Genomic DNA, 14,265 nt, shown 5'->3' with positions numbered 1-14,265 from the left:
CTCCCAGCTGGGTCTCTGTCCCCCCACCCCCACCCACCCAGGCACAATCATGGGAATCCTCAGCCTCTGTGGGTTCCAGGAAGCCTGGGAGGTGTGGGGCAGAGCTGCCAACTTGGGCTGTGGTGCAATCTGCCAGCCGAGCCCCTTCCGGAGCTGTGGGTTCCTCCGGGTGAGGGGAAGCTGCCCTCTGCGACCTCCCCTGCCTGTCTTGGTGCGTCCTGGGGGCCAGGACACACCTCCCACCCCACGGCCTCACCCACAGGAAGCCGGGTTGGGGGGCAGGCGATGGGGGAGGTGCCACAGTGGGTGCCCCGCCCCTCGTGGGAGGCAGTGGACCCCGCTGCTCCCAGGCTGCGGCAGTCCTGCCAACAGCTCCGGGGACATCGCTGGACCAGGCGCCCCTCGGCCACAACCATGTTTGGCAGGAAGCGCAGTGTCTCCTTTGGGGGCTTCGGATGGTGGGTAACAGATGGGAGGGCTGGGGAAGGAGTGGAAGGGAACTTGGCCGTGAAGCCTGGTTGAGCCTGTGGCTGGGACCTGGTCGGTACTGTGAGGGTGGGGAGGGGGTACTTTCAGATTGCCTGGGCCAGATGGAGATGGAAGATCCTGGGGGGATGGGGGGCATCAGACACCAGGCTTTTCCTCACTGTCCCTTGGGTACAATCTTCGAGGGAATTCAGAGGTCGGAGCTGGAGTGTGACTCTGTGGCTCATGAACATGTGTGTCTGTGTCATGCATCTCATCACCTGTGATGACTGCGAACATGTGTGTGTATCTGAGACTATGTGTGTAGGTGAGCATGTCTGACTGGGTGTGAGGTGTGTGCCTGGCCGGGTGGGTATGCCTGCGTGTGTGACCCTATGTGCCCTTTGTTTCTGGGTGCACCTCTGAGCTTCTGGACCTGCTCGTGTTCTTGTCTGTGCACGTGTGTTATGTTCCCGTCTGGGTCATCTTTGTGACTTCGCTGCAGGGAGAGTGCAGGCCTTTGGGCGGCCTCCTCTGGGCAGGGGTGAGCGGTGAGCCCAGAGCCTGCAGCAGGCTTGCCTCCAAGGGCCCGCCCCCTCCCTCCCCTGCAGCCAATCCTAGCTCTGTCCGAGCCTCAGCAGCTGGTTCTGTGCTCTGACCTCTCCCCTCACCCTCTGTGCCCACCTTTTGCCCCTGAAGTTTCTGTCTGAGACCCGGGAGAGGCTCTTTTCCTCTCTGTAGGGCCAGAAAGTGGGGGAAACTGAGGTCAAAGACTTGTCTCTGGCCACCAGCTGCTGGCAGCTTCTCCTCCGCTGGGGAGCCGGGTCTAGTGGTTTTCATTATCGGTTTCCTTTCAGCTTCTAGGCTGGGAGCGCTGTCAGAAAAGAGGTTCCCAGTGCTGGGGTGGGAGGAGGGTGGCCAGGGCTGTCCTGGTGTGGAAGCTGGGTGGCCCGTGGTTGGGGGCATGAGCGGTGAGGGAGAGTGGGAGGAAGCACAGGGGCTCCCAGACATGGAACGGCAGGGCCTCCAGGTGGGGCTGGGGGGTTAGAGTGGACATTGCGCCGGGATGGCTGCTAGCAGGGAGGAGATGCTGCAGTTGGCTGAGGGCTAAATTACAGATTCCTGGAACCCTGGTCCACCCCAGACAGTATAGAGAATCTCGGGGGTCGTATTTTCAGAGCTCTGTTGGATGCTGGGGTGAGTGTCCACTAGCTCTGGGGTGGACCAGGTGATGTGAATGAATGGCAGTGGGGCGGTGGAGGAATCTGGGGGCCTTGGTTTCCTGAAAGGGAAAAGCTCAGTTGTCACGGCTGCCCTATCTCCCCATCTCAACCCTGCCAGACCATCGGCCCCGCCCTTGGAGGCCACACCCCAGCGTGGGAACTCTATTGCCCGAGTAGGTGTGGATGTGGGTGCAGGGACCGAGCTGCTGTGGCCCAGAGTGTGACCCAGAGTGTTGGCGGTTGAGGGGAGTGAGAGGGCGCCATGCTAGGAGCCCAGGGTTAAGGTGCTGCTGCACTTTTGCTCTTTGAGGAACCCAGATGGGACACTTCCGCTCTCCGGATCTCCGTTTCCCCCCTGTATAAGTGGGGAGTTTCTGCCTTACCCACAACACAAGGATGTTGTAAAGGAGGAAAAGAGATTCCTTGAGGAAATGTAAAATCTAAGGGCTTACGGGTCGGGGTTGCAGTTGGGTCTCTGTGGATGACAGATATTCCAGCAGAATGCAAGGATCTGCTTCCTGGGTCCACCTTACTCCTATTTGGTGGGTGGGATGGGAGAGGAGGAGGGTCTGCATTCCAGAGGTGGGAATGAGACCCTTGGGGACCCCGTGGAAGCCCCGAGGAAGGGGCCCAGGAGGCATGTGCAGAAGAAGCTGGGAGGAGGGACCTGGGCTAGGAACCTCGGGTGTGGCTTGTTTTGCTGTTGGGGACTGAGACCCGAAGGTGCTGGGAGTTTACTCAGAGTGAAAGGACCCCGCCCCCAGCTCCAGGGCTTGGTGCTGACTTGAGATTTCTGGGGCAGCTCTGCGTCCTCACCATGTGGCCCCTGACACCTGTCCCCTCCCCCTGCTGACCCCAATCATTGTGTAGATGGGAAGCTTGTGGCAGAGCTGAGCTGCTGGACAGGGGTGGCTGTAAGAACTTTCCAGGGTCTCTAGCTTGGTGGCACTAATAGTGATGATTGGTGATGGTTGGATGGCATCACTGACTCAATGGATATGAGTTTGAGCAAACTCCAGGAGGTGGTGAAGGACAGGGAAGCCTAGCTCGGTGCAGTCCTTGGGGTCGCAAAGAGTCGGGCATAGTGACTGAACGCCGGAAGAATAACCATGGTGATGATAACATGGGGCAGTGGTGACGCTGATGGTGATGTGACACTGGTGTTTGTGACCCCTAAACAAGAGGAGACACAGACGGTGGGAATCTCACCTCCCTTTCTGTCTCTGGAGAGAGGAAGGGGCCTCTTTTACCAGCCATAAGGGCTGGCATATGCAGAGGGTAAAAATAGAAGCCTCAAAGCCCTGCCTTGTCTTCCAGCAAGGGTGGGCGCAGGCTGGGCGGAGTTGCTGGCTGCGGGGACCGTCTGCCGCAAACGTGATCTGCTCTGAGCTCCTGTGCCTGACAGATCCCACCCTCCACACGCCCTGCAGCTTGCTGTCAGGTTCTGTCCCGGGAGTGGCTTGTGCCTCCTTGTGGGGTAGTGGTAGCTCCCTGAGGAGGAGGGTCCCTGGCGCTGGAGGTTGTGGCATCTTTCTAAAGCAGAAATATCCATGCATCGATTGTCTAGCTGCTGTGACCCATCCCCCACCCCCCGAGGCTGGGTTGCAGAGTCCTCTAGTGGAGTGTGGGTTACAAAGGGAGATGACATTCAAAGTGGTTAGGATCTGGAATCAGGTACTGGGATCCAGGCTGGACCAGTGATTTTGAGCCAGTTTCCTCATCTCTAAGATAGGGAGAATAACAGGACCCATCTCACTGGGTTATGAGTGGCTTCAGCCCTCCCAGAGCTCCCAGTCCTCCCTTCCCCAGGCTGGAGGAGAACTTCAGCGTTGCCCCCTGCAGGGCCCTGTGGGGCCTGTGGTCTGCAGGTGCTAGGTGAGAACCCTCAGCCCCCACACTGACGGAAGCCCTTGCTTTTCTCTTGGCAGGATCGACAAGACCATGCTGGCGAGCCTGAAGGTCAAGTAAGTAGCCACTTCCTGTTATGTAAAGGTCAGAGGTAACGGCAGACAGAGTGGTGCTGGGGCCTTCATTTCCCTCCTGGTTGTGGAAACTCTTTCTGAGCAGGGCTGTTGGATGTCAGATTCTCCATCTCAGTCCAGGGGCTCATGGACTGGGAGGAGGCTGGACTGGGTTTTTGATTCCTGAAATATATGGGAAAAGACAGATGCTGGGAAGAGAGCAGGGGGACCAGCATGGGGAAAATGTGAAATGTGAAAAGCAGTGAAACTTTCAGGCCACAGCTCAAGGGTGTAAGAGAGATAATTGTATTTTCAATCTCTTTAGTTTTTATATGGAGTCCTAGTCCCATGGGGCTGTCTACCGAAATTCCCACCTACTTGGAAAATTGTGCCACACAGTTCTAGGACCTGAAAAAACACCCCAGTGTGTGTGTGTGTGTGTGTGTGTGTGTGTGTGTGTGGTCAGTTGGTCATTGAGTCATCTGTTACCAGACATCTGTCATCCTGAACAGCCTGGCCTCGGGGGCTGTCTGAGAATTCCAGCACCAGATTCAGGGTCTGGGAATCATCTGCCTCGGTTTACCATGTGTCTAACCATCTGCTGGGGAGCTCTGAGAAAGCACCCCTTTGTCCTAGAACCCCTGACTGATCCTCTCTCATCACCTTGGCTCCTTTTCCCTCCGTGTTTATGGCCAAACATTTTATCTGCTTCTGGATCCTCTTTCCCCCTTGCATGCCCAGTCGCTCAGTCACATCTGACTCTTTGCAACCCCATGGACTCTAGCCTGCGAAGCTCCTCTGTGCATGGACTTTTCCAGGCAAGAATACTGGAGTGGGTTGCCATTTCCTCCTACAAGGGATCTTCCCAACCCAGGGATTGAACCCGTGTCCTTGTGTCTCCTGCATGGGCAGGCGGATTCTTTACCACTGCACCATCTTGCATGAGATGCTAGGTAAGAAGCTGAGTTAATAAGGGGTGTAGAGTAGTAGGAATGGGCTTTTTTTCAATGCTGTCTTGGGATATCTAATTCAATTTCACAAGCGTTTATTGAGGGCCTGGTTGTTTTAACTAGTAAAGATGATACATGTAACCCAGAAGGGAACCAGTACAAGGCAGAGTGAAGCGCTGGGGGCAAGGACCAGTGCTGAAATTGGGACCTCAGGGGGGTCTCTGGGTACCTGGGGTCTGAGGGCTTAGGCCTTGGGGAGGTGGTGTTGAGAGGATTGTTGGGGATAGCCTGTAGGACCATGTTCCTTCTTATGCTTGATTAAGAATCTTTTGATTGCAAGAAGCAAAAATCCAGTGTAATCTGGTTAAGCAAAAGATGAAATTCACGGAAAAAAATCCCAGGGTGCCTCAGGGAACACTGAGGTGTGGAGCTAGAGCTCAGCAAGACTGAGTAGGAACTGGAAATCCATCCCTCAAAATCCGAGCTAACTTCCCTGTGAAAATTGATAAACGGATCCTAAAATTCACATAGAAAATTCAAGGATAGTCTTTTATTTTTTAATTAATTTTAAATTAAAATTTATTTATTTATTTTTGACTGCATCAGGTCTTAGTTGTGGTTCAAGGATAATCTTGAAAAAGAAGAACAAAGTTGGAGAATTATACTTCCTCATTTCAAACTTACTACCAAGTGAAAGTAATCAAGAGAGTTCAGAACTAGCATAAAGATAGACATATTGATCGATGGAATAGAATTCAGAGTCCAGAAATAAACCCTCACATTTGTGGTCAGTTGGTTTTCTTTTTTAAAAAATCCTGATTTATTTATTTTTGGCTATGCTGGGTCTTCGCTGCTGCGTGCAGGCTTTTTCTAGTGGCTGTGAGTGGGGGCTACTCTTGGTTTTGGTGCACGGGCTTCTCACTGCGGTGACTTCTCTTGTTGCAGAGCACGGGCTCGAGGCGTGCGGGCTTCAGTAGTGGTGGCTCGCAGGCTCTAGAGCACAGGCTCAGGACTTCTGACACATGCGCTTAGTTGCCCCTGGCATGTGGAATTTTCCCAGACCAGGGATAGAACCCATGTGCCCTGCATTGGCTGGTGGATTCTTATCCACTGTACCACCAGAGAAGTCTGTCAGCTGATTTTTTTTTTTTTTTTTTGAATTTACTTGGCTGTGCTGGGTCTTAGCTGTGGCATGTGGGATCTAGTTCCCTGACCAGGGATTGACCCCAGGCCCCCTGCAATGGGAGCACGGAGTCCCCGCCTCTGCACCAGCAGGGAAGTCCCCATCAGTTGATTTTCAACAAGTATGTCATGACAGTTCAATAGAGAAGAATAGTCTTTCAACAAATGGTGTTGGATGATTGATATCTACATGCAAAAGGATGGAACTGAATCCTCCTCTCACACCATATACAAAAATTAACTCAAAATGGATCAGAGACATAAATGTAAGAGCCCAAACTATCAAAGAAAACATAGATGGAAGTCTTTGTGACCTTGGATAAGGCAATGGTTTTTAAGGTATGACACTAAAAGCAGAAGCAACAAAACCAACAAGAACAGCAAACTGATTGATTTAGCTTCATCAAAATAAAAAAACTTTTGCATCACAAAGAACACCATCAGGAAAGTAAAAAGATAGTGCACAGGATGAGAGGAAATGTTTTCAAATCACATATGTAATAAGGGACCTATATCTAAAACGTATAAAGAACTCTAGCAACTCAATAATACAAAGGCAAAAACAATTTAAAAATGGGCAAAGACTGGAGAGTTCCCTGGTGGCCTAGTGGTTAGGATTCTGGGCTTTCACTGCTGTAGCCTGGGTGCAGTCCCTGGTGGGGAACTGAGATCCTGCAAGCTTCATGGCGTGGTCAGAAAAAAATTAAAAACATGGGCAAAGACTCTGAATAGACATTTTTCCAAAGGAAATATATAAATGGCCAATAAGCAGATGAAAAGATGTTCAATGTCATTAGCCATCAGGGAAATGCAGTCAAAACCACAGTGAGATACTAACTCACCCTCACTAGAATGACTATAATAAAAAAAGACAGATAATAACAAGTGTTTTGTGAGAATGTAGAGAAATCAAAGCCTTATATACTGACGGTGGAAATGTAAAATGTCACAACTGCTTTGAAAAACAGTTTGGCAAATTCAAACTTCGTAGTGACGCAGTGGATTAAGAATCCGCCTGCCAAAGCAGGGGACATGGGTTTGATCCCTGGTCTGGGAAGATTCCACATGCCACGGACGCACTGAGCCCATGAACCGCAACCACATGCTGCAGCTCCTGAAGCCCGTGAGACCTAGAGCCTGCGCTCCGCGACAAGGGAGGCCACTGCTGTGAGAGGCCCGTGTGCCGCTTCTAGAGAGTAACCCCTGCTCTCCACAACTAGAGAAAACCTGTGCGCAGCAAGGAAGACCCAGCACAGCCAAAAACAAATAAATACAGCAGTGTGTGCATGTCAAAAAGAATGTGGCGGTTTCTTAAAAGGGTAAACATAGAATTACCATGTGACCATCAATTCCGTTCTTAAACATACATCCAAGAGAAATGAAAACATATGTCCATACGGAAACTTGTACATGAATGTTCATAGCAGCATTATTAATAATAGCCCAAAGTGGATATAATCCAAATGTTCATCAACAGATGGACGGATAAACAAAATATAGTGTCACCATGCAGTGGTGTATTATTTAGTCATAAAGGGGAATGAAGTAGTGATTCATGCTACAGCATAGATGAGCCTTGAAAACATTACATGTGAAAGTTAGTCATAGGAAATCCACATATTTTATTATTAAACTTTTTATTTTGTACTGGAGTATAGCTGATTAACACTTGTGACAGTTTAAGGTGGATGGCGAAGGGACTCAGCCACACACACTCATGTATCCATTGCCCCCCAAACTCCCCTCCCATCCAGGCTGCCGAGTAACATTGAGCAGAGTTCCCTGTGCTATACAATAGGTCCTTGGGAAACCACATATTATAGAATTCTATTTATGTGAAATGTCTCTATAAGCAAATCCACATGTGCTAAGTTGCTTCGGTTATGTCCGACTCTTTGCGACCTCATGGACTATAGCCCACCAGGCTCCTCTGTCCATTCTTCAGGCAAGAGTACTGGAGTGGATTGCTATTTCCTTCTCCAAAGAGACAGAAAATAGATTAGTGGTTTCCTAGGGCTGAGGAGGTTGTTGGGAAAATAAGGGGAGTGGATGTACAAATACAGGCTTCTTTTTGGGTGATGAAAGTGTTCTGGAACTAGTTCTTGGTACAGACTCTTGGTTCTTGGTTGCACAAACTTGCGAATATACTAAAAACCCTTGAATTGTACATTTAGAAATGGTAAAAGTGAACGTTGCTCAGTCGTGTCTGACTCTTTGCAACCCCATGGACTATACAGTCCATGGAATTCTCCAGGCCAGAATACTGGAGTGGGTAGCCTTTCCCTTCTCCAGGGGATCTTCCCAACCCAGGGATTGAACCCAGGTCTCCTGCATTGCAGGCTGATTCTTTACCAGCTGAGCCACCAGGGAAGCCCAGAAATGGTGAATATAGTAAATAACTACATATAGGAAATAAACTACATCTCAATAAAACTGTTAAAAAAATAAAAGAGGGAATCCGATTGGCCCAGCTTGGTCCAATCAGTTTAGCTGGAGAGATGGGTTTATGGATAAAACATGGCTGCTGCAGCCACCTCTCCCTGTGGGAAGGGTTAGTTCTCAGAGAAGAAGGGTGAACTGTGGGCTGGATAGGCACCATGGTAGGTTTTATCCAGCCACCCCAATTACCCTTAGGACCAAAAGGAAGATTGGTACCCACTCCCTAATCCTCCTCCCCACTAATACCTAAGATGAAATTCTGCCTGGATGCCCAGGACATGGCTCTGTTTACTGGCAGGTCCTTAGGCTGCCAAGGGCGTGTGCTTGGACTCTGTCAGGTACCCAGGTGCTACCTTCCTTCTGCCTCTGCTGGGTGAGACATCTTTCTCTGCCAGTGCAGCCCATTGGCTTCTCCAGTGAGCACCAGGTACCCCTGGGCTGCAGCCGATGCTCCCAATTTCCTCAGCTCCTCCGCCAGGGACCTGGTGTCCTTGACGTGAAGACAGTCAGCCATGTAACTCCTGAAAGTGTCCCTGAGCTATGCAGCTCTGAAGACAGGGGGTTCTGGCACCACTATTATTGAGCACTTACTGTATGCTCACTTTATTTCTGTCGCTTATTTGGTTGCACTGGTCAGAGTTGCAGCACGCAGGATCTTCTGTGTGGCATGTGGATCTTTAGTTGCAGCAGGCGGGATCCAGTTCCCTGACCGGGAATCGAACCCTGTGCCCCCTGCATTGGGAACTTGGAGTCTTAGCTGCCACATCACCCAGGTTCTCACTTTTCATCACACAGTTTACCTGAAGTTTCACAGTCACCTGGTGAAGCAGCTACCACTAATGTCTGCACTTTACAGAAGAGAAAGGGAGGCTAGGGAATTTGGCCCAGTCATCAGTGAGTAGGTCGTGCAGCCAGAATTTGAATCCAGGTCTGTGCTTCATCCCTGGTTCAGTCCAGGCTGGAACAGGATCCTTCTCAGCACCCCCTCACCCTGCCCTATTTGCCCGCTGTTTCCCCAATGTAGACAGAATGCACCTCTGCCTCCACAACGCTGTGGGTAGAAGGGCCTAGCCCCCTGCTGGAAGCCCTGGGGTATCTGAATGATAAAGACCCCCAGAAGCAAGAGGCGCCAGGTGTCCTGGAGCCACAGAGGACCAGCGGAGAGGGCAGTGGTGGCAGCACATGCAGAAGAAAAAATTGGGAGGCGGAGACTGACGAATTGTCACCTCTCCAGGCTCGGTTTTCCCATCTGTAAAATGGGAGATTTGGACTGGCGTCCAGTTTGCTCTCTTCAAGTTTTGATTTTCTGGGAGTTTGCTTTCATGCCGTTTGTCCTTTTACTCTTCTCCCAGGACCTTGATGACGGTGGATGCTCGCTGTTGAATAAGTGAATACAGGCATGAATGAATGAATGCCTTTGAGAGCAGAGGCTCTGCGTCCTTCATCTCTGGCTCCCCAGAGCCCAACACCTTGCCTGGCATGTAGCAGGTTCTCATTCTGTATTTGCTGGATGAATCCGTGATGGGTCATCATGGTGATTAGCCCATCACATGAGGTGGAGGCTGGAGAGAAAGGCTGGGTCAGGAGGTGGGGCACAGCCCTTCTCCAGCTGCTCCCAAGCCTGCTTGGGATGTGGTCTGTGTTAGTGGTTGAGCCACCATCTGAGTGGATTCCCACAGAGCAGAGCTCAGGTTGGCAGGGCCAGTGTTTGCTTGTGGAGGTCCTTGAAGCAGCATCCAAAGGGGAGGACCTGAGCAGAGCGCTTCAGACTCTTTCCCCCATTCTTTTTCTGCTGCCTCTTGCCCTCCCTTTCGGAGACCGCTGCTTCTTTGCTAAAGAAAGAGATGTGAGGAATTCCCTGGTGGTCCAATGCTTAGGACTGTGCTTTCACTGAATAGGACTCGGGTTCAATCCCTGGTTGGGGAATGAAGATCCCATAAGTCCAGTGGTGTGACTGGGAAAAGAAAAAAAAAGAAGAGATGGAAAGAGGTGTGTGTGTGTGTGTGTGTGCCTGCTGCGTGGGCTGGCCAAGCCACGCTCCAGCCATTTGAGATGACCCTGGCACCGTCACTGGCCAGCGTGGGGCTGGCTGAGCATGGAGGGGGTTCAGGGCAGCTTGTCGCTGTTGCTGAACACAGTGTCACGCACACTCCTGCTGACGGGGCAGTTAGAACCCATTCCCCTGTAGGGAAAAGAATCCACCTTTTAAATTGATGGTCCCCATTCTCAGGCTTCTTGGGTGACTCAGATGGTAAAGAATCTGCCTGCAATGCGAGAGACCTGGGTTCAATCCCCGGGTGGGGAAGATCCCCTGGAGAAGGGAAAGGCTACCCACTCCAGTGTGCTGGCCTGGAGAATTCCATGAACTGTATAGTCCACGGGGTCGCAAAGAATCAGACACGACTGAGCGACTTTCACTTCGCTTCCCCATTCTTGGTCACTACACGTGGGCATCTCTAAATCGAGAGAAAGCTCATAAAAGGACCCAGAGGTCACGGTGCTGTCTTATTTCTTCTTCAGGAGAAGGGAGAAGAGGACCTGGAGGAGCTGTGTTCCCAGCAGCCTGGCTGGGGCAGCATTTAGGCCATCCTGTGGTTTGGTCAGAAGACCTCACACAGCCATCCCTACTCGAGGCTTCAGATTTCACCAGCTAAGAATTCAAAATCCTATTAGTAGGGAGGGGATCACGTAGACCAGCAGCAGATGCTGTGTCTCAGCATACCTTCCCTTGGCCCCTGGGATCCCTGATGAAGTGGCTGGAGCCACTGTCCCTGCAGGAGGGGGGACTTGCCACATCCAGAAAGCTCAATCTCTTGCTGTGTCACAGCCCTTTCAAACCCATGGCTTCCGTCCCCATCCTGTGAGGATTCCTTACAGAACCTGGTGATTCCCTTACAGACCTTCGCTTCTCCAGGTTCTCTTGCTGTGGTTAGCGTACATTCTCGGGGGTGGCGGGGAGAGTGAGGCCAGGGTCCAGGCACCTGTGCATCAAGTCTCTGCTTCCAGCTTTCCAGCCTTCCTTCCAGAAGGCCTGTCCCTGCCCAGCCCACCCCTTGATTCCAGCATAATGCCTTTTTCATGCATCGGTTGAGGGCCGTGGTCACTGGTTCATTTCTCCCATCTTTGACCACTAGGTCTCTGTTTACTGTGGATTATAAGAATCCTTGAGGCACCACAAAGATGTTCTAGAAGCTTCTGAGGCTGCCCCATCTCCATCAGCCCTTCTCCCAAGCACCCAGAGCATCTGCTGAGTTTGCTGGGGTTGCCAAGGATGGGGCGGGGGGTTGATGTTTTGGGGGTTAGAAAGCTAAATCAGTTCAGCTCACATTTACTGGGCACCTATAATCAAAGCCCAGTGCTGGGCCCTGGGGCTGGTGGGGAAGTAAAGATGAAAAAGACTCCTCCCTTCCACTGCAGGGAACTAGGGTTCGATCCCTGGTCAGAGAACTAAGATCTCACATGCTGTGCAGCAAGGGCCCCGCCCCCCGCCAAAAAAAAAAAGAATGACAGTCTCTGCTCATGAAAACGTATAGTCTCATAGGGAGACAGACAGACAGTTGCGATGGGATATGACAAGTGCTAGCAGAGATTCCTTGGAGGATGGAGGGGGCTTTCTGGAGCTTGGTGGTGCCTCAGCCATCTCCGACGGTGAGTGAGGTCAGCTCCCCAGGCAGCAGCACCAGCCTGCGGGCAGTGAGGTGTGAATGGCGTGGGCTGGGAGGGACCTGAGTGCTGTTATTGCACCAGACGGATCACCGGGCACCGGTTCGGGGACAGACTGGGCCAAGTCCAGGAGTGTGGGAGGGCTGTGTGGCTGGCCGGGCTTGCCTCTAGGTGTGGCCAGGAGCCATGGAAAGACTTTCGGGCACGGGAGTCACGTGGCCACATTTGAGTCTGAAGGCCCTGCTGGCTGCCATCTGCTGACCCATTGGAGAGATTGGAGGCTGGAGCTGGGCCAGTGGGGTTGGAGGTGGGGGACAGATCGGAGAGCTCCCAAGGAGGTGGACTTCCCACCCTGGAGCTGCTTTGGACGTGGGAAGTGAGGGCCAGGGGAGCCGTCGAGGTGAAGACTCACGTTTCTCAGCGAGCCCTTGAGTGGATGTTGGTCCCGTGTATGGGGATGGGTGAATTTGGGCAGCTAGGGATGGAGGGAGAGAGTAAGGCTTTTTTAAAAAACGTTAATTATTTCTGGCTGCCCCGGGTCTTCATCGCTACTCTCCGGCTTTTTCCAGTTGTGGTGCGCGGGCTTCTCATCGCGGTGGGCTCTCTTCTTGCGGAGCACAGGCCCTAGGTGTGCGGGCCTCAGTAGTTGTGGCTCTTGGGCTTCGTTGCTCTGCGGCACGTGGGATCTTACCTGGCCAGGGGTGGAACCCGAGTATCCATCCTGCCCTGCCTCGAGGATTCTTAACCACTGGACCACCAGAGAGTATGGCTCTGCACATACAGTCTCTGTTTCTCCTTTACCTTCTCCCCTCCCACGCGGCGGATTAAGTCCCAACCTTCAAGCCAACCCCCCCTTCCCCCACCCAGAGAAGGGCGTGGAGGAGAGAAGCAGCATTTGAGGGGTGCTGGAGCTGGTGGGTGGCCAGGGAAGCGGGCTGGGCAATGCCCTCTCCCTGGCCTCGCAGGCAGAGCTGGTGGTGGTCCTGGACTCCTCTCTGCCCAGCCCCTGCGCACCAGGTGTGCCTCTGGCAGGTGACCACCAGTGAGCGCTGGTTGGTTCCACTGCACTTGTCACCGACAGCTGGCCACACGGGGCATGCAGGGAAGCTGCTTGCAGATGTGTTCCAGGTGGCACGGAGAGGAGCATCCCCATTTCTGTCTCAAGCATCAGCTCTGGTCTGTTGATTCTTTAGGATAGTCCCCGGGACTGAGAACAATGCTGGCGTGTGTAGGTGTGTGTGGGCATGTGTGCATGCTTGCCCGTGCAGGTGGACATGAGCTTTGAGGGCCCGTGTGGGAGACTGTGTGGTGCCTTTTTTGGCTTTAGCGAGTTCCTATGGTAACCACGAACATGCCTGTTTTGGGATCTGGAGTCGTGGGGCGTGAGTGGCTACAAGGAGAACCAGGCGGGCGGGTGCTTAGCCGGCATTTGGGCTGTGGCCTGATTTCATTGCCAGGCACGAGGGAAGCACCTGGAGGTGCCGTTTGCCAGGCAGCAAGGTCTGCAAACCCCGGGGTGATTTGTGTGCTCCTGGCCCTCCTCCGGGCAGGTCCCCACCATGCCCAGGAAACCCTGGTGAGTCCCTGTTCTGATTTCTTGACGGGCAAACAGCTCCCTGGATCTTGACCAGGTCTGGTGGGCTATCTGATGATGGGCAGCAGAGAGCCAGCTGGCAGCTCTGGCCAGTGGATACTGGACACTGGGGCTCTTCTGAGATGGGTGTGGGAAGGCAGGCAGGAGGGGCTCTGCTTATTCCCTGGGCCCCGTTGGGGGTGTTTTCTGTGTGGCTGGTGAGCTGAATGGTGCTTGTTGATCCCATGGGACAGGGCTAACGGGGACAGGGGCAGGGATATGGGGGAGCAGGATGCAGATGGGGCAGCCTGAGACCTGCCAGCCCAGCTCCAACCATCCTGGGGGCTTCCCCTCACCCTATTCAGCTCCCTGAAAGTCCTTGTGGAACCCCAGGGCTCTGGCCATGCCCTTGAGCTTCCTCAGAGGCCTGCTGGCCTGTCCTGAATGGGAAGGCTCAGAGTCCCGAGGGGAGGAGCCTGGGGGACTCTGCCTGGGTCACCAGGAGCTGGACCTGGCCAAGGCTGGGGGAGAATTGCTCCCACTGGGCTTTGACGAGAGCTCTGATACCCACCCTGCGTGTCCTGTGCTTCCTGTCCGAATACTGTGGACCTTGGGGTTGGTCAGGACCCCCTGCATCCCCTTGGAGAGGCTGCTGATGGATGGGTGCCCGGGAGGCACTCAGGGGTATCTGGATGGGGTGGCTGCCTGCTTCTCTCGCCTTCCTCCTGCTGGTTCCTCTGGGGCTGGGAGCAGGGAGTGGGGATGGGGGTGTCAGGAGGGGAGGTAGATGACCCCCTTGGCTTGTGCTA

The 14,265-nt window shown here is 53.0% G+C and overlaps 1 protein-coding gene across 1 annotated transcript in view; it reads left to right on the top strand.

The window, feature by feature from the left end:
* The first annotated feature begins 233 nt into the window (after positions 1-233).
* RAP1GAP2 (RAP1 GTPase activating protein 2) overlaps positions 234-14,265 on the top strand; it is a 186,729-nt gene continuing 172,697 nt past the window's right edge. The window contains exons 1-2 of the mRNA XM_010861308.1: positions 234-458; positions 3,617-3,652. Of these exons, the coding sequence (XP_010859610.1) occupies positions 286-458; positions 3,617-3,652 (209 nt within the window). The 5' untranslated portion in view covers positions 234-285. The remainder of the gene's footprint in view (positions 459-3,616; positions 3,653-14,265) is intronic.

Source organism: Bison bison, unplaced genomic scaffold, assembly GCF_000754665.1.
Source record: "Bison bison bison isolate TAMUID 2011002044 unplaced genomic scaffold, Bison_UMD1.0 scf7180017864472, whole genome shotgun sequence".
NCBI lineage: Eukaryota > Metazoa > Chordata > Mammalia > Artiodactyla > Bovidae > Bison > Bison bison.
This window is presented reverse-complemented; position numbering and strand designations above follow the sequence as displayed.